This window comes from Amblyraja radiata, chromosome 12 (assembly GCF_010909765.2).
Source record: "Amblyraja radiata isolate CabotCenter1 chromosome 12, sAmbRad1.1.pri, whole genome shotgun sequence".
Classification (NCBI taxonomy): domain Eukaryota; kingdom Metazoa; phylum Chordata; class Chondrichthyes; order Rajiformes; family Rajidae; genus Amblyraja; species Amblyraja radiata.
In genome coordinates, this window is record NC_045967.1 from 32669223 (window position 1) to 32689174 (window position 19952).

Below are 19952 nucleotides of genomic sequence, written 5' to 3' on the forward strand. Positions count from 1 at the left end.
CTTTCCGTTGATGGTAGGGTCTGGGGCTAGGACTCTTAAATTTAAAACATTCCGAAGAGAAATTAGAAGAACACTTCTTCATGCAAAGCATGGTAGAAATGAGGAACTGTCAATGCTTCTTTTATAATTTACTGCCTAAGATTGTTAACTATTTGACAGACCAGGATGTACTTGATGAAGCTGAAATACAAATCATCCAAGATCTCATTGATAGGAGGTAGGTTTGAGAAGGTGAACCTTCTTTTCTACATGGTTTATCCCAGACTTGTTATGATCTTTAAGCTTAGAATAAAAAAAGGCTGAGACCCTAGTAGATGCTCAGGTACCTTTAACATTACAATTTGTACAAATGTCAGATTGTTTCCTTTAAATATATTAAGCATGAAACAAAGAATATGCAATAAATGCAATAAATAAAGACATGAAAAAGAAAGTAGAGCATTGCATTGCATATAAAAGAAACTGAATTTAGGATTAATTGTGCATCAGCGTCTCTCAGACAGCTAAGTATCTGATGACGTTCATAAAAATAAAATACAAAGTTCTGTAGTAACTCAGAGGGTCAGGCAGTATCTGTGGAGGGAATGGTCAGGTGACATTTCAGGTCAGGAGCCTTCTTCATTAATTTCTATTAATAAAAACAAAACTGTTAAAGATCTTGTTTATTAAGTTCCATAATTTGTCAATATTTTCTCACGATGCCAGTGAAAATAAAATTTAACGCATTAGCTGACAGCCACCCGTTGTACCTATACATGTCCAACAATGTTCAAGAAAGCATGGACTTTAAATGACAGCTCCAGTTGATACAATGCAATAATATCAAGTGAGTGAAGAACCCAGCTCATCAGAATACACATTGAATTGATTGTTCAGTTGTTAGCTCGAGGTCTGGTCTTTAATGCAAGGAGTGCTTTCCTGTAAAGATCTGAAAGGGTATACAAAGAAAAACACACGGATTAGAAGAAACTAAAGTATAATTAAGTATGGAATCCCTTGCATTCTTTGAATAGATAAAATTAAAAAATAGACAGGAATTAAGTATATACAAAAAAAAATTGGAATTGATTATAAAGTTACAATCTTCTAGCTTGTCCCTTATGTTACATGTGGTTATGTTGTTTGAACAGTAATTATTCATATCCAGGAGACTAGTCACCAAATGGGAACACCAGAATTGTATACAATTCCTAGGTATTTATATTCATTAAAATATTATTTTCATATTTATATTATATTCATTAGTAACAGTTCAGTCATTTCTGGAATCCATCTCCTGATAGGTGATCTGTATGGTTATTGTTTAAGACAGGACCTCTTGATGTCCAAGCTAATATCCTCTAGACTATAATACTGAGTTTGTTGACGCCAGATACAATTAGAATCTGTGTACCTAAATTGGATGATGCAAGGATGGAAATGTTCCTGTCCTTTAAATTAGGTTTAACACAAGATATGTTGAACTGTAGCCTGCAGAGAGGGAGCCACCGAGCCAGCCCATGCTCGTCCTCCAAAGACCAGAGACTAAGTAGATGGAGCCGATGATGATGACAGACCTGTTGGGCGAAGAGCTAGGCTGGGAGGAGAGGGAACTGTGGTCTAGCCCAGTGATTCTCAACCTGGGGCCATATGGCAAATTTCAGGGGGGCCACAGAAAAAAATTGGGATTTAGGGGGCCACAGGTTCAATGAAGGGGGTCACAGAGCTACCACCCGGTTGCCTCCTAAATTTCAGTTCTAATAAATTTAAATCTATGTATTTGAAATATTTGTGCAATTAATAGACACTGATATTTTAATGGAAGGTATTATAATATTGAAGTACTTTTTTTCTGCTAATAATGTCAGGGGGGGGCTACAGAAAAATTAAAAGATCCCAAGGGGGCCATGAGCTAAAAAAAGGTTGGGAACCACTGGTTGCCTGTGGGAGACACTCCGCGGACACCAAGGTGGACAGGAAAGGAGAGGGACATTGTTCGCTGGTCGATCCACACGTTCAAGGAAGGTGATGGCTGGAGGCCCTGCAGCAACCTGGGGATTGCCCGGACTAGGCAATGTTCATTATCCCTAGAGCACGGACTGGACTTTGAAAATGGCACCAAAACCTGGCGCTTCCTACATGTGGGCTCAGTAGACTATTTTTCTTCACTTTGCTAATCGGGCATTTGCTTTGTTATGGCAGTACTTTACTGGATTGTCTGTAAGAAAATAATTTCACTGTGCATTTGCACATGTGACAATAAAAGCACATTTGAATCTTTGACATTATGGGTCGATCTTGTGTTATAGCATTCCATATTCTAAGCCACTATTCAAGATATTTTAGTGATTTTTGTGCAGCAACACTGAACTCTAACGTGCTCTTTTAATGCTTCATTATAGTTAAAGCTCAATTATCCGGTAGTCACAAAAATGTCACTAATTTAGAGGGAGCACCTTGGTTGATACTTTACAGAAGGGTTGCCTGTGATAAAGAATTTTAGTTCTGGGGTACAGTGGGACTCGGTACAAACATTGGTGCCGAGAACTGAACATTATTTTAGAAGAAGGAGACGACGAGATATTTTAGTCAAAAGATGGTGAATCTGTGGAATTATTTGCCACAGAATGCTGTGGAGGCCGTCAGTTGATATTTTTAAAGCAGAAATAGATAGATATTTGATTAGTACAGGTGTCAGAGGTTATAGGGAGAAGGCAAGAGCATAGGGTTAGGAGGGGAGAGATAGATCAGCCATGATTGAATGGCAGAGTCGACTTGATGGGCTGATTGGCCTAATTCTACTCCTATCACTTATTAACGCTGGTAATGTGATGGAGGAGGGGAGTAAGGGATCTTGATTAGGGAGGTAATGATAAGGAAGTCATGGTATGAGACACGCTGGAGTTTTGAATTAAATAAATTGTGTAAGAATATTAGCCTTTGCAGCAAAATATTGGGATTAATCATATCTACAGTATGGCAAAGGTTTTGAGTGGTATCAGGAAGTGGTTCTGTGATGTAGATCCTTGCATATTTTTCATGTCCACACCTTGCCTGAGCAGTTAGAGATTTATTGCTCAACAAAAATAACTAGATGCCAAATGAAGCATGAATTATACAGTCTTGGCGAGTTAAAGTCAATTATATAATTATTAGAACCACTTGCTTAAAATCAACAAACTAAGGGAAGTTTAGAAAATAGATTTATGGATTTTCTGATTACTAGACTCAATTACAACATGAGCAATGCAATTGCCAACTAAATCTTTGGTAAGGTATTCATACAGAAGAGCTAACTTCTAATGACTTGAGTTCTAATAAACCATCAGGACATTATCAATAAATATCCTAAATCCAAGTATAGCTAAATAGCATGATTGGGGTTTCAATTATCATTTGGAATCATTAAATGGATATCCTTTTAAACCTACCCTATCCATGTACTTGTCCAAATGTTTTTTAAACTTTGTACCTGCTTCAATTACCTCTTCTGGCAGCTTATTCCAGGGGTCAAGGAAAGAGCATTCACGTTGCAGCCCTGTTTCCACCAATCTTTCCATCACCACACACAAGAAGCACAAGAAGCACAAGACAGACAACATTGTGCAGATGCCAAGAAGTGTGTCAGCTCTGACTGAACAACTTCTAATCTTGTGTGTGGGCTTGATAATAAGAAAAAGCTTATTCCATATAGAAACATAGAAACATAGAAAATAGGTGCAGGAGTAGGCCATTCGGCCCTTTGAGCCAGCACCGCCATTCAATATGATCATGGCTGATCATCCAAAATCAGTACCCCATTCCTGATTTTTCCCCATTCACTTGATTCCGTTAGACGTAAGAACAACATCTAACTCATGAAAACCTCCAGTGGATTGGCCGAGAATTCCACAGATTCACAACTCTGGGTGAAAATGTTTTTCCTCATCTCAGTCCTAAATGGCCAACCCCTTATTCCTAAACTGTGACCCCCTGGTTCTGTAAATCCTGGCCAAAATGGAGCTAGTATAGAGCCAAAATAAAGCAGAGGATTCATGCATTGCAAGGCCTTTTTGGTCAAGTCTGTATTTCTGTATAAGAAGCCACAGGCGGTTGGCTAGTGCCAGGAAGTCTAGGTCCCAGATCAATGTTGCAGATAAGAAAGGTATAAGTATCTTTGCAATTGTCAATATGTAAGAGAATCTTGCAGAGGACCTCCAAAATATTGTAAATGCATGAGTTTCATTGGATTGCTGCACAAGGATTGTAAATAATGTTGCAAGACAGTTACCCTGTTTGTTGATTGGCCAAAGTGTTAAGCCCTGGCAGAATTGTTTTGAGTTCCAGGGTAAATGTTGCATTATTCAGTGAATTAGCTTCCTTCCAGGAGCTTCTGCAAGAAACATTATTTTAGGCTCTCTGTAATCGGATTGTGGAACTGTCAATAATGCATTGATGTAATTAATATGTTTGATTGGATTGTAAGGGTCCACCCCTATGTAGTTCGGCCCCTCGAGGTTCGTGGACCTATTAAAGGTAGTCCCATTTTGGATCGCTGTTGATCTTCTGGAAGGGCGCTTGGGATTGCGTGACCTTTTGGGCAGTGCCTGCTTGCACGAGGCTGAAGGGCTTGGCCAGGCAGAGACAAGGATCGAACCCGCGATGGTTTAGGTATCATGTAAGGGATTTGTTGTTCATTCTAAAAATAAAGTTTAGTTGGTCCAGTGCTTGAGTCAGTGTTTTTTACTGAACTAGACTAGGGGGTAAGCTTTAGGAGAGCGTATTTAGAGTTCTGGACTTCCCCAACATGGGGCACATTTTTGCTGCATCTAGCCTATCCAGTCCCTTAAGAATTTTATATGTTTCTATAAGATACCCTCTCACCCTTCTAAATTCCAGTGAATACAAGCCCAGTGGAACCATTCTTCCCTCATATGTCGGTCCCACCATCCCGGGAACTAACCTGGTGAACCTACTCGGCACACCCTCAATAGCAAGAATGTCCTTCCACAAATTAGTAGACAAAAACTGCACACAATACTACATGTGTGGTCTCACCAGGGCCCTGTACAACAGCAGTAGGACCTCCTTGCTCCTAAACTCAATTCCTCTTGCAATAAAGGCCAGCATGCCTTCACTGCCTGCTGTACCTGCATGGTTACTTTCAGTGACTGATGTACAAGGACATCCTGTATCATTGAACCTCCATTTTCCCTAATTTGACACCATTCTGATAATAATCTGCCTTCCTGTTCTTGCCACCAAAGTGGATAGCCTCACATTTATCCACATTATACTGCATCTGCCATGCATCATATAATATCATCCTTTGTGTAAAATGTTGCCCCTCAGGTTCCTATTAAATTTTACTTCCCTCATCTTAAAATGTTTCGAGTTCTAGTGGACATACTTGATTCACTTTTTGTGCATTTAATTAGACATTTAACTCAAACTACTGGATTCTGACTATGTGTTGGCCCTTACCCAGAGGTGCTGTTAAATCCACATTTTTGGAAAAATCATCGTCAGGGTCAGCTGAATTGATCTTGTTTTTGCATTTCATCTTTATTTTCTTCCCCTTATTTTTCTTTTCAGAATCTAAATCAGATTTTTAAAGAGATGTAATCACACAAAATAATCTATCATCTTAAATCCAAATGGAACAAACTACATGGAACATAGCTTGTTCCCTCTAGGTTTTCAAACACTTTCAGACATTACTAAATAATTATATGTTATCACCTATTCGTTTCAAATAATTTTCACCTCTCAGGAACTCATTTGGTTTATAACACATTGTCTCTCTGATCTTACTTTAGGCTCTAAATGTATAACTGAGTGAAAATATGAACAAATAAATGTGTTATGAGCCTCTAGAGTTCAAAGAGTACGATGGGGGAATTATATGGATAAACTTTGAATTAGCTAATGTTATTAAACTAAAATGTACAACATTTACAACTCTTAGACAGGTTGATATTCATCCACTTCCTATATTGAACTTTAAACAGAGAATAAATAGCAAGCAGGAAACTTTGGAAAGAAATAAATAGTTTTCAAGACATTTTTACAACACGCCAAATTGAGGGCAGTTTAGGCAGGACTCCAATAAATACAGTTAAATGACGAGTAAAAAGAATGAACTTCTTAAACATCAATGAGACCAAACAACAGGTTCCAAATCAGAAATATGCTGCATTTACCAATTACCTACTTTCAACTCTGCAATTACATCAAACCAACCATTTTGGCTGACAGCTTATTTTAATAATTTGCTAACAACAACAAATTGCAACAACTCCTTAAACACGGGGAAATCTACCCGTATATGGAATAACTGATATCAACTTATAGATGGAGATTGATAGAAAGGTCACAGAGGGAGGGTTGAGGAAAGATTTGAAACTTGAGATAATTCTGCCACCGAAGGTAGTTGAGGCCAGTTCATTGGCTATATTTAAGACGGAGTTAGATGTGGCCCTTGTGGCAAAAGGGATCAGGGGGTATGGAGAGAAGGCAGGTACAGGATACTGAGTTGGATGATCAGCCATGATCATATTGAATGGCAGTGCAGGCGCGAAGGGCCGAATGGCCTACTCCTGCACCTATTTTCTATGTTTCTATAATTTAGAGATGGGATGGCGAAGGTAATGACCTCCAAAGATGGTGTGAAAGAAGTAGAAAGTGTACAAGAGAAGTTATAGGATTAGAGAAGGTTAAGGAACAAGACCATGGATGGATTGGAAAACAAGGATAAAAATGCAAAAAATCATAGCATTAGTGGATCAATTAGCGGATAATTCGTTGTTTATTATTATCTCGTTAATGGGACTTGGATTCAGGTAGAATATTGGTAGCAGAGTTTTAGATGATTTTTATGATACTGACTGTAAAGGGAAATTCATTTCGTTGTCTCTAATTGAGACAATGACAATAAATTTGAATACAATACAATACAATACAAAGATGCATTCATATTAATGGAGAAAAAAAGCCCAGAGGGCAATGGAAACATTGCACAATGTAGATAAAACAAAAATATGGAATATTTTGTTCATACAGCGGGGACCAAATGAGACTAGGACTAAGGCAAGAGAACTTATCATTTAAAACTGGCATTCACCGAGGTTCCAGTACGGTATCAAGGCAAACAGTTTGTGTCATTTTGAAGTATTGGCTAAGAAAAGAGGTGAATAATGTGCATGGAAATTGACTTTTATGGTGGATGAACAGTAAATTTGCCACCCCAATTTAATTGGAAAAGTCATTATAGAAGTTTCTCTGGCTGTGACGGGACAAATCGTAATGGAATTGAGTGACGGCAGAACCTTTCAATTAAAAAAAAGCTTTGGTATGAGAGGAGGATAGGGTGTTCAATTGGGCCAATATCTGCAAAAATATTGATTAATCTGGGGAAGGGTTGTACAGCGCTTTGCAAATCATGGAAAATGCCATTTGTGACTTTGGTTAAGGATCATTAATGCTTCGCACAAAAAATGAAAAGTGATGAAATTATATATAATAAATCAATATCAACACAGGCTTATATATTGTAACAAACTACCTCACATTTCCAGTGGATCAAATTCCAAAGGAGAACAATACATCCAAATCACTTATTAAGTAACATTTTATGCTGTAAAATTTTGCCTGATGGATTCAGATTGGTTTTGTGGTTATCTTTAATGCCATTAATTTAAGATTTCTCATATCAAAGAGAAATTTGCGTCCTTCCTATTCTATGAAATTCATTTCTTACTGCATTTCAAATATGCAACAAGCTAGGGACATAAATTTACCTTTAATAGCTTCTGTGTTCCCAGAGTTTGGCATCAGTGTTTTATTTTCTGCTTGGTGAGAATTATCCAACTGAATGATACTTCTATCCCTCTCATTCCTCCCTTTGCTGGATACAATAGTATTGTTAGTTGTGTCTGAGGAAGTAGTGTTTCCACTCATCAGCCTCTTTGTTCGAGATAAACTCAGATTGCTGCCAGAAAACCTTATTTTCTTCTTTTTTTTCTTGGTCACGAAAGCATTCTTGATTTTTTCTTCATTCTGTTACAATAACAAAGGAGAATTACAGTTTCACCTTGGCATCAGCAGAATAATATGTTCCAGTTAGAGTACAGTTACAAGTTGAATACAGGTACGTAAATCAATAAAATGAATTTACATGACATTTATGTATACCAACATGAATGGTGAAAATATGAACATATTTGGAGATTAAAAAATAAGCCTCCTTTTTAAAATAAATTATTCATTTTATATTTATGCATTTTTTTCAGGTTTGTGACATAGATTATCAGGGTAGAAGGGGTGGCTCCTCTGAATTCTAAATCCTTTCACCTAATAAATGATGTGGAAGAACAGTGCTCTATTACTCCTCCTGCCGAATGAAAAGCACATGATTTCCACTTAGCATTTCCTTCCAGCAGACTAATGGTTGCACAAGAACAAAATGCAGTGGTGTATAAGCATTCAACTGTTTAATTTCTGTAAGGAACCTTAGGGTGAATATTATTGACTCAAACAACACAAAAACAAGGTTGTGTAGCCTACTGTGCTTGTCCTATTTTTCTAAAGAGATTCACAATTAGTCTTATTGATTTGTTCTTTCCTCTGTAACTTTCATCTACGAATATCCAATTTCATTAAAAAAATTACTGCTAAGCCTGCTGCCAGTACTTTCACAGTGTATTTGCACCATGACACTAATATGCTTATTATAGAGTAAATATTAAGTTTAGAAATAAGATATGTATTTTCATTTATATTGTATTTTAAGTAAGGATTGTTAAGTGCCAGTACATTCTGGAGATAAGTTATGCATTCATTCATGCATCTTCTCATCTCAATCATCTCAAAGAATGCCTTGAGAATAAATAATCATAAAACATTTGTATCTAGAATGTTTAAGTTGTGGTGATGCTCTGGAAAAAAATGATGGATTGTGGCCAGTAGAGTCTGAATTCTGAAGGATTATTAAAGGAACATGAGATACATTTGAAACAAATTGATTGAAAAGAGATATTTTAAAAGATAATTGAAAATGTAAAAATTAAATATGGAACATTTAAAAAAAAAACCCACGAGAAGAGTATAAGGAATGCAGACTCAGATTGGTTAAGGCAAGCTTTAGAAAGTTCTCTGCAGAAGTCTTCTTCTTTTTAAACAGTCCCTTTGGATGGATGATGATTTGGTTCCACTCCAGAGGTGGCTGATGAGGGTAATGTATAGTCTGCTACAAATGGGACAGCAGGTGTTTGATGGGCTAGTTGAGTGGGTAGTTCGGGAGATGATGCAATCCTTTTGCAGTTTACAGTGGGCTTTTGTCCGTTCCAGCCAAATAGACTTGAAACTCAATGTAATCCTGAGTACTATGTCTCCAAATTAAGTAGTCACAGGCCAGGAATTCTGACGAGCAGAACCTGGAAGAGAGTGAATGTTTTGGGTGTCTGGTATCAGACTTGAAATAAAAATAAATCATGCAGGAAACATGCAGCAGACTAGATAACATTTGAAGAAGGATAAAAAGAGTTAACATTTTAGGTCAATGTTGAAAGTGAGTAAACAAATAAAAATTAAGTTAGAGAGAGAATGGGGGTGGGATGGATAGGATAAAGGGGATATTGCTGATAGGATGAAACCAAGGTTGTGGAAGGATAAAAAGGATGAGACAGTTCCAATGAACAACTTGCTGAGAGACTGATAGAAACAGTCCCAATATCTTACAAAAGGGAATTGAAACAATACTTGCAAGATTAAAGAGAAGGATAGTGTAGATTGGTTTATGCATGAGAACCAATCAAAGTAGAATAGCATCACTAACTCCACCCTACTGTACAATTTATACTAACACCCACTTCCTACACGGGTCAGTCTTGGAAGTGGTCATGATGTTCAAACAACTAACAACCTGCTGTACCGCTATAATATGAATACTGATTTCCTTTGACCAGTCGGTCCACAAGCTACTGATATCTGTGGACCCGGTAAAAGAATACCCTGATTTGTTCGATGGCAAACTAGGCAAGCTGCCTGCGACCTACAAGATATCCATTGACCCCAATGTTGACCCTGTCGCCCGCGCACCGCATCGTGTGCAACATGCCATGAGAGACAGGATTGAGTCTGAACTAGAGAACATGGTCTCCTTAGGCGTACGAGAAGAGATCAGTGACCCCACTGACTGGGTCTCCACCATGGTTGCCACTCTCAAGAAGGATAAAAATGAGCTCCGCATGTGCATCAGTCCGAAGGATTTGAACTCTGCCATCAGGCATCCGCATTATCCTATGAGGACTGTCAAGGACATTGCGGCACAGATCGGACGAGCCACTGTATTTTCTGTCCTCGATGCAAAGAGCTCTTTCTGGCAGGTACCACTGGACGACGAGTCGTCAAACCTCACCACATTTGCCACTCCATTTGGCAGATTCAAGTTTCTAAGAATGCCATTCGGCATCAACTCGGCCAGTGAAGTCTTCCAGAGAAACATGGGACTGCTGTTCCAGGGCCTCCCGTGTGCCATCATAGTTGATGATATCTTGGTTTATGGCAAAGACTTACCGGAGCATGACTACAACCTAAAGCTTATCATGGACCGGGCACGTCAGATAAACCTGACATTTAACCCTAACAAATGTAAGTTCAGGGTTTCAGAGTTCATCTATGTCGGTCATGTGTTCACTTCTGACAGTCTCAGGCCGGATCCGAAGAAAACTGCTGCCATCACAGAGATGCCAGAGATGTGCTCGGCCTGCAGCGATTCCTGGGTATGGTGAACTATCTTGGGAAATTCATACCAAACCTCAGTGAACTGAGTTCGACTCTGCAACAACTAACTAGAAAGGATACTGCTTGGTCCTGGTTCCAGCTACACCAAAATGCATTTGACGTTTTTAAATCGAAGCTGACCAACGCACCAACCCTGACATTTTTCGACCTGAAGCGCCCTGTGGCAATTACCTGCGATGCCTCACGATTCGGACTCGGCGCAGCCTGCCTACAATCATCTGCCGTTGGAACTTTGCGCCATGTCTCCTATGCCTCCCGCACCATGACCGACACCAAACAGCGCTACGTGCAAATCGAGAAGCAGCTGCTGGCCGTTGTCTTCGCTTGTTCCAAATTCAAGGACTTTATCTTTGGCAATGTTTTCACGGTCGAGACAGACCACCAACCCCTGGTGACGATCCTCAACAAACCTATACACGCAGCACCTGCACGTCTGCAGCATATGATGATGCAGCTCCAGCGCTTTGACTTTAAACTTGTTTACAAGAAGGGTAAAGACATGCTCGTTGCGGACACTCTCTCTCGTGCACCACGGGCATCCAACGAGCGACACCCCTACGAACGGGACAAGTTTATGGTTCTCAGCATTGACTTTGTTCCTACAAAACAACTGCACCGCCTAGCCGAACATACAGCCACCAACACTGCTCTCCAGATACTTTCATCCATAATCAAAAGAGGCTGGCCAGACAGACAACCCAGTGTACCAACAGAGGTGCAGTCGTTCTTCTTAGTCCGCGATAAACTGGTAATATAGGATGGTGTCATAGTTAAGGGCCACAAAGTCGTGATCCCCTCATCACTACGTGACGAATACAACAAAGAGGCACACAGCGGTCACCCAGGAACTGATGTCACGCTGGCCCACGCACAGAACCTGTGAACAGAACAGAATTTTTGTGTACCTGTTCTACTGGCCTGGGATGACCAAGTGCATACAGCCTCCTGCCCCATTTGTAACAGCCTCGCACCACACCAAGAGAGACAGCCTTTACTGCAACAATTTCCACCAGCACTGCCCTGGACGTCGCTGGCGGCAGACATTTTCGAATGGCACGGTAAACACTTTCTCGTCCTGGTTGACTCCTATTCCAACTGGTTTGAACTCGACTTACTGACTTCTATCACATCAGAAATGGTCATTCAAAAGTTAAAGAAACACTTCTCTACATTCGGCGCACCTGTCCATTTGCAGACCGACAAAGGAAGACAGTTTACCAGCCACGCTTTCAAGCTCTTTGGCAACCGATGGAATTTCCACCATGTCACGAGCAGCCCTGAATACCCACAAAGTAACGGGCTCGCTGAACGAGCTGTCAGAAGCGCTAAACATCTAATGGAATGCGCACACCTAGCCAATTCAGACGTGTATCTCGACCTCTTAAACCTCAGGAACATTGCTAGAGACGGAACCCTGGGCTCGCCGGCCCAGCGACTGATGTCCAGAACAACGAGACCTCCGATTCCGATTTCCCACTAGAAGTTGGTGCCACAGGTGCTGAAGCCAGCTACAATCCAAAAGCGTATCCAGGAGAAACACGACATACAGAAACGGTCGCATGGCAAGTCCAGCAAACCACTCAAACCTCTACTACCGGGCCAAGTCGTTCGTTTACAAACTTCCGTGGGACATTCCCGTTTGGGTAGTGTTGTTGGTCTGGCTGAAGAACCACGATCTTACCTTGCGGACTATGATGGCACCTTATACCATCGGAGCCGCCAACACTTGGTTGCTGTGAAGGAGCCACGTCCACCACCAGCTGGTCCTTACGCTCCACCTCTACTGTTCCAGCCGTCTGCTGCCACGTCCACCAGTTCCAGCATGTCCCGTACCCCTCCACGACCGACGGCTATGACTAACCACAAAAATACCTCTCCTGCATGCTCCCCCTGTCAGTCACCACGGATGTCCCCTGCTGCTTTCTCTCTTCCGGGTTCACCACCTCCCTTTAATCTGTCTGGCGAAGGGGGAGAGGGCTTGGTCCGTATGCGTTCGGGCCATATTAGTAGACCGCCTGATAGATATGGCGACTATGTTTAAATTCTTACGACATGTATGCTTACCATATCCACACTTTACGGGGAAGGATGTAGATTGGTTTATGCATGAGAACCAATCGTAGTAGAATAGCATCACTAACCCCATCCTACTGTACGATTTATACTAACACCCACTTCCTACACGGGTCAGTCTTGGAAGCGGTCACGATGTTCTAACATCTAACAACCTGCTGTACCGCTATAATATGAATACTGATTTCCTTTGACCAGTCGGTCCACAAGCTACTGATATCTGTGGACCCGGTAAAAGAATACCCTGATTAAAGATGATCTTGAACTTCAGATTGTATTCTTTGGCTATTTACAGATAGGATAATTGGATAGTTCTTTTTTTTTAATTGGCATTGGCATATTGGACCAGATTAGTTTCTTTATGACATTAGAATTGAGGAGAAATCAAAACCAGGTATCACGAGTACAATAGGGAATTTAAGGAAAACTTCTTTACTCAGAAATGTTTGCGAAATGCCTACGAAAAAGGTGGATAAGCACATAAAGAGGAAACAAATAGAAGGTAATGCCTATAAATAAAGTGAGGTAAGAGGGTAGCCGATTGTACCATTAAGACTTGCCTGTGACTCTTGAACAGCCTTGTCCATCACAGAATTGTCGATTTCATGCAAACTGACTAACTTAATTAAAGTAGCGTGCCAAATACATAAACATCAAGTTAACATAGGATTAGGTCATAGAGATGGCTTGGGGTAGCTGCCTTGTGTGGCATTATTGGCGAGGTGCCGTGTGTGGGCATCACGTTCTGGCACATCTGACCTCTTGTGACTCACAATCAGAGACATTGAAAAGGCCTTTGACATCATGAGCTGCTAGAAGGCAATTGGGATGAAGGGGGAAGCAAGGTTTCAGGTTCTGCCAGCTAATGTTTAGTCAGCACTGGTGTACCATTTTGTCCCACAGAGATTCTCAAAAAAAATGACTGCACTGGCAGGATTAGCTGAATGAATAAACTTGTGGCAAAGTGGTGTCAAGCAAGATTAAGCACACATTAATTAACAATGCTAGATTAAAAAATGAAGGATCTCTACAGCAAATAATCATTTTTTTATTTTCATACCTGAGCATTGATGACATTACTTAACCGCTTAGATGAGTTGATCTTTGCCGGAGTTGTGTCTTCAATGTCTTTCAGATGGTGACTCTTTTGTTTCTCTAAACCAACTCTGGTGTGCCTTTTTCTATAAAATAGAATTAGTATTATATTTGATGTTCCACAGAATGTTCCTCAAAGATTATTATATAATCCATGCTAATAAAAGCCACAGATTATGCACTATATTATGCACCAACAGTGGATTGCCCCAAAATAAAATATTATATTCTCAATTTTTTACACTTCCTTCCTTTAGTCTTCTGCAATGATCAGTGCAGAAGGAATTTATTTTTCACACCTTTAACTTCCAATAGATTGTACGCTGAGTTAGTTTACAGTGAAGACTATTTTTGTATGTGCCTGACTCAAAACCTACCAAAGGATTTATAGCAATTTATTTTTTATAAGGGTGGGGGGGGGGGGGGGGGGGGGGGGGGGGGGGGGGGGGGGGGGGGGGAGAGGGAGGAGAAGGAGGGAGAAGGAATGGAGACAACTTTTAAGAAGCCAGACATACACGGCTATGAAGCTCGGCAGACATTAACATTACTGGTCGGTTATCCTTGGTTCGGAAAACTACTGCTTACGTTTTATTCCCCCAATTCACCGGTCAGCACCGGCTACAACTAGGTATGTTACAATACTTACCTTCAACAGCGCTGCAATTCTGCCACTGGCCGTGTGCGCGATTGAGGGGGGGGGGGGGGCGGGGTTAAAACGCGGAGTGCAAGATTTTGCTAAAGAATCGTTCCGACGGCCGTTCTGTGTGTTTTAAAAAAAAATTTGCCCGACAAGTTAATCGCTGGAGTGATTTTAAAATCAGCTTCTGAAGCCGTCAACGCCGACAACGGGGACGGATTTTATGTAGGGGACAGGTAAAAGAATGTAGTTTATTCTTATGTATAAAAGTGTTTCTTATGCATTTAATTCACATTTTAAGTTGCGAAATGGTGATTTTTTTCCCCGAAGAACCGGCAGTGTATTTGCTGCAGATATGGGGACTAAATCACCGCAACCTGAATGTTCCAAATGGTCCCGTTCCAGAAAATCCCACTCGCAAGCTGATTTAAATGGCCATTAATTTACAGGTATTAAACATTATATTCCTTCCATTTGGCCTATAAACCCATGACAATGAGTTTTAAAATTATGTTATATTGTGAATTCTTGTGTGAATGTTATTTGGACACTTAGGCTATTTAAAAATGGTAATCTATTCTTAAGAAATGGATAGATGTTTAGATCTAGCAATTGCATTTTGTAATTAGCTACAATTAGGTAACTAACTAATTATATGCTTTAATTTCAAGTCATCTAAGTAAGAAAGTTATGGGCTTTTGACTGTTCTCAATCACAGCTTTTGTGTTAAGTCAATGAAAAAGCAATAGGGAACAAGATGCTAATTTCCGAGTATGAAAATGGCCATAACTTTTTTAATACTGAAGATATGAAAGTGAATTATGTGTCAAATTAAACTTCTTTTTATGTTTTATCTGATGGGATAAATTAAAGACTTGATTTTTTAAATCTCAAAATTTTGTAACATTGCTACTACAACCAACGAGAACCTATGAGAACCTTCGACCACCTGGCAACCCACTAGGACCTCCTGGCGACCTGCCTACGGCACGAGAATTCTTGCTACGCTCCATGGCGGCTTCCTTCTAGTCGCCGCTAATTTGTCACCATGTTTGGGCTGACCATAATGAGGCCGCGACTAGTTCCCAGAATGCGGGAACTCCTCACGACCATGAAGGCGACTACCTGCCAACCACCTGCAAACATGTGGAAACCATGTGGCGACCGCAGAGTCTCCTGCAGTCGCCTAAAAAGTTGCCTAAGTGGGACCGGCCCATTGGGTTTGTATGTTTTTATTCACTTTCTTAATGCATTGTTATTTGTTAATAATTAAACTATTGGAAAAGGAGGATACGGCTGTTTGATTGGTTGGTATGAGTGTTCAGTAAACTAGCAACAAATGCCAATGACAATTGGATGCTTCAACCACCACAAACCTGGTTCTCCTATCACTGTGTTTGCTGCAGTGAAATGGAGCTGCCTACCCATCAGAAGAGAGGAAAAATTGTAGTCCTCCTTTCCCCCCAAGTGGCAGCTTACACAGAAGGATTTTTTTGGGGACCTGGAATGGATCGTCTGACAGGGGAAAAGCCATGAAATAAGAAATGGAAGAAATAAAAATCACTCATACATTTGAGTCACATGAGGACATAACCTGTGGATATTTATTCTTACTAATAATAATTCAAATGTAGATTGCCATCTCTGCAAAAGCCAATTGAAGGTACCAATCAGATTATTTTTTGTTATTGGTCATCCTTATAATGTGGTGCAAAACAAAATCATAAAATGGGAAAAAGGTCATCTTCAATTCCTTGAAGCATGCATTCGCGTCACATGGCATAAGCATAAATGGATTTACTTATACCAATAATAGCTCAAAGCATACACCTTTTCTGCAAAGCATGGGATCACCAGCCATAAGCTATAATACAAGATAAAGCAATTCTTACTCCTGCTTGGTCATGTGATACGCAAAAATAACGACTGACTTGAGCTCCATCGCGGGCGTGGTCTTAACATCGGAGTAGATCCTTTGCCTGGGATTGCTGCAACCGTGGCCTGCGGACTTTACATCAGGAGCCCGCAGTCTCGGGAGAGGCTAGTCGGGAGCTCCAACGACACAGAGATTCGACCAGCCCCGATGCGGGGTTCAATCGCCTGGCGCCTGGGGAGCCGACATCCCCCCGAGGAAGGAACGGATCACCCTGATGCGGAGGGGCCAAACGCCACCCGCTATGGCAGTCAAGATCGTCCCGTCAACGGAGGGCTTAAGGCCCCCGACCACGGGAGAGCAAAGAAGGGAAGAGATTTGAACTTTTTTTCCGCCTTCCATCACAGTGAGGAATGTGGAGGAGTCACTGTGGTAGATGTTTATGCTTCTTTTTCTTCTTCTTGCATATGGCGTGCACAGCCTAAAGTTGTTGGACAATTTGTTTTATTTGATCTTACTTGATTGTGCACGCCAGGTCGATTGCATTCGTCGAAACAGGGCGGACAACATGAAGGTTGCAATCTCCCACCCTGATGTTTATGCTAAAATGTATTTTGAGTGTTCCGTTGCTTTTTATTTGTATGACTGACTTGGCAAATGAAATTCCTCGTATGTTGCAAAACATACTTGTCTAATAAAGTATTATTGTGATTGATTGTGTGATTGTGATTGATAACATTTACTATTCATGCAAGTATTAAGCTTCCAGGGAATATGTTTCTGTATTTTCTTAAATTGGAATGTGGAAACTTGCTCATAAAGTGGTGACCAGCAGATGGAGCTCCCACATTTTATTCTTTGCATGGCAATTTGCACGTTCTTTTCTATGGCTTCACTTGATTATGTGATCATCATCTAACTGCTCCCATTCACTCATTGATCAGATAACCTTGTTTACAGCTTATTCCCATGGTCGACCCGGTTTACCCTTTTAGAGACATTCTCCTCCCCCACTCTCCCTGCAACTTTACGAGCTTCTTTGGTCCCATTTCTGTTCTGAGAAAGGTTGAAACATTGACTCTGTTGCTCTTCCTTCAAATGTCAAATATTTCCAAAATTTTCTTAATTTATTTTATTTTAGATTTTGAACATTGCAGTTTTTTTAAATTACGTTAAAATAGAATTTCCTAGACATTAATTCATTGGAATTGATAGTGCAAAACACACTATCTATTTGTTGCAATTTTGCGTCCAAAGTGCATTAAATAAAACTGACGCCCAGGTACACTCCAGAAGTGCAACAGCTACTATATTGTGCAATAGTGCTGCCTAACTAAGAATGAATTTCTGGGCACATATATCCATGTTGTAAATGACACTAAAATAGCTGGTATCGTAGACAGTGAAGATTACTATCAAGAATGACAGAGGTATCTTTATCAGCCAGGCAAGTGGGCCGATGAAAGGCAATGGAGTTTAATTCAGTTAAGTGTAAAGTGCTGCATTTTGGAAAATCAAATCTATGAACCTACACAGTGAGTGGTGGGAAAACTGAGGGAAATTGAGGGAACTGAGAATACAAATACAAGAAGGCGTATGATATGCTTGCCTTCATTGCTCGGGTCATTAAATATAAGCATCAGGAAGTCATGTTGCAGCTCTATGGGATTATCGTTAGGCCATATTTGGAGTATTGCATGGAGTTCCTGCCGCCCCATTACAGGAAAGATGTGGAGGTTTTGGAGAGGGTGCAGAGGAGGTGTACCAGAATGCTACCTGGATTAGAGGGGTTCAGCTACAGGGATAGGTTCGATAGACTTGGATTGTTTTCCATGGAACATCAGAGGTTATGGGGCAATTTGATAGGTAGATAAAATTATGAGAGACATAGATAGGGTAGACAGTCAGAATCTTTTTCCCAATGTGGAAATGTCTAGATGGCTTAGCTATAAGGCAATGGTTCCCAACCTGATTCTGGATTTGTACATATTTTTTCTCGTTGACTGACTGTGTTTAGTTCTGGCATACCGGTATGTGTTCATCATTAGTTGTTCATAAATAAGTGAAATAACATTGTTATGTGCTATTAAAGTTGCCAGGGGGTAAACGGGATGGAAAAGGTTGGGAACCCCTGCTATAAGGCGAGAGGGGAAAAGTTTAATTAAGATGTGCGGGGCAGCTTTCTTTTACACAGAGAGTAGTGGGAGCCTGGAATTCATTGCCAAGGGTGGTGGTGGAGCCAGGCACATGGAAATTCCAGGAATAGAGGATACGGAATATATACAGGCTGATGAGATCAGTTTAACTTGGCATCATCTTCAGCACAAACATTTCTGTGCTGTACTGATTTATGTTCTATGTGCATTGTTCCCTGAAAGTGGTATCACAGGTAGATAGGATGGTGATAAAGATTTTTAGCATGCTGGCCTTCATCAGTGAGGGAATTAAGTATAACAGTTGGAACTTTGTGCTAAAGTTGAGCAAGGCACTGGTGAGACTATACTATGAGTACTATTCGAGGTACATGGACAGGAAAGGTTTAGAGGAATATGGACAAACGAGGACAAATGGGACTAGCTTAGATGGGGCATTTTAGTTGGCATGAACAAGCTGGGCCGAATGACCTGTTTCCATGCTCAATTATGTAATTAACAGAGAGGTGAGTGAGCCTCCATGCAGTCAGTAGGAAAGAACAGTTTTCATGTCTGACTGTTAAAAAGTAAAGAATTTGCATTTATAGCGTCTTTCAAGATCCCAGGACTCCAAAAGTGCTTTGAGCACTCTGTAGTCATTGATATAACATATGAAACATAGTTCGGTTGCAACTGGTGTCAAGCTCCATCATATTGGAAGTGTGTAAAGTTCTTAATGATTCCTGGAATTAAGCATTTCAGTTATTTTGCATAGAATGAGATTGTTCAAGCACCGAAAACTTCATTGGACAAAACCATGAAAAGTTTAGAAAGATAAATAAAAATAAATTACTCCTTTGGTGGATGGTTTGTGAACCAGACAGTATAGATTTTAAGTGCCTGCCAAACAAAAGCCTGAAGCAAACATACAGGAAACCGTCTCTGCTGTGATGGGAAATGGGAAGGTGATGGAAGCAGAAATAATCATGGTTTTCAAATAGGAATTCGACTGTATTAGAAGGAAAAAACAAAATCTGGTTTACACGAATAGAGCCAAGAAATGCATTGCTAAATAAAGAACAAATGGTCTCCTTCTACACTATGAAAGCCAACAGTCTGTTGTGTCATGACAAAATCCCACAAATAGGATTGCAATAAATGAGCAGATTTCTTGGTATTTTGCAATATAGGTCAAGGGATAAATGTAGGTCAGAATACTAGGAGAACTCGCCTGCTCCTTAAATAATCCAATGCAATCATTTATTTACTCCAAGAGAGCATACAGAACCACAACTTAACATCTTATCCAAAAGCATGTGCAGTGTATCACCCTTTTAGTACAGCACTGAAGTACCAACATATAAATTGTACTCTCGTCTCT

At 40.4% G+C, this 19952-nt stretch overlaps 1 protein-coding gene across 2 annotated transcripts in view; it reads right to left on the reverse strand.

Moving 5' to 3' along the window:
* Positions 1 to 645: 645 nt before the first annotated feature.
* LOC116979026 (ADP-ribosylation factor-like protein 13B) overlaps positions 646 to 19952 on the reverse strand; it is a 48034-nt gene continuing 28727 nt past the window's right edge. For both annotated transcript variants that reach the window (XM_033030417.1, XM_033030418.1), the window contains 4 exons: positions 13895 to 14015; positions 7758 to 8016; positions 5443 to 5556; positions 646 to 928 (listed from right to left, as the gene is read on the reverse strand). In XM_033030417.1, coding sequence (XP_032886308.1) covers positions 873 to 928; positions 5443 to 5556; positions 7758 to 8016; positions 13895 to 14015 — 550 coding nt within the window. In that variant the 3' untranslated portion in view covers positions 646 to 872. The remainder of the gene's footprint in view (positions 929 to 5442; positions 5557 to 7757; positions 8017 to 13894; positions 14016 to 19952) is intronic.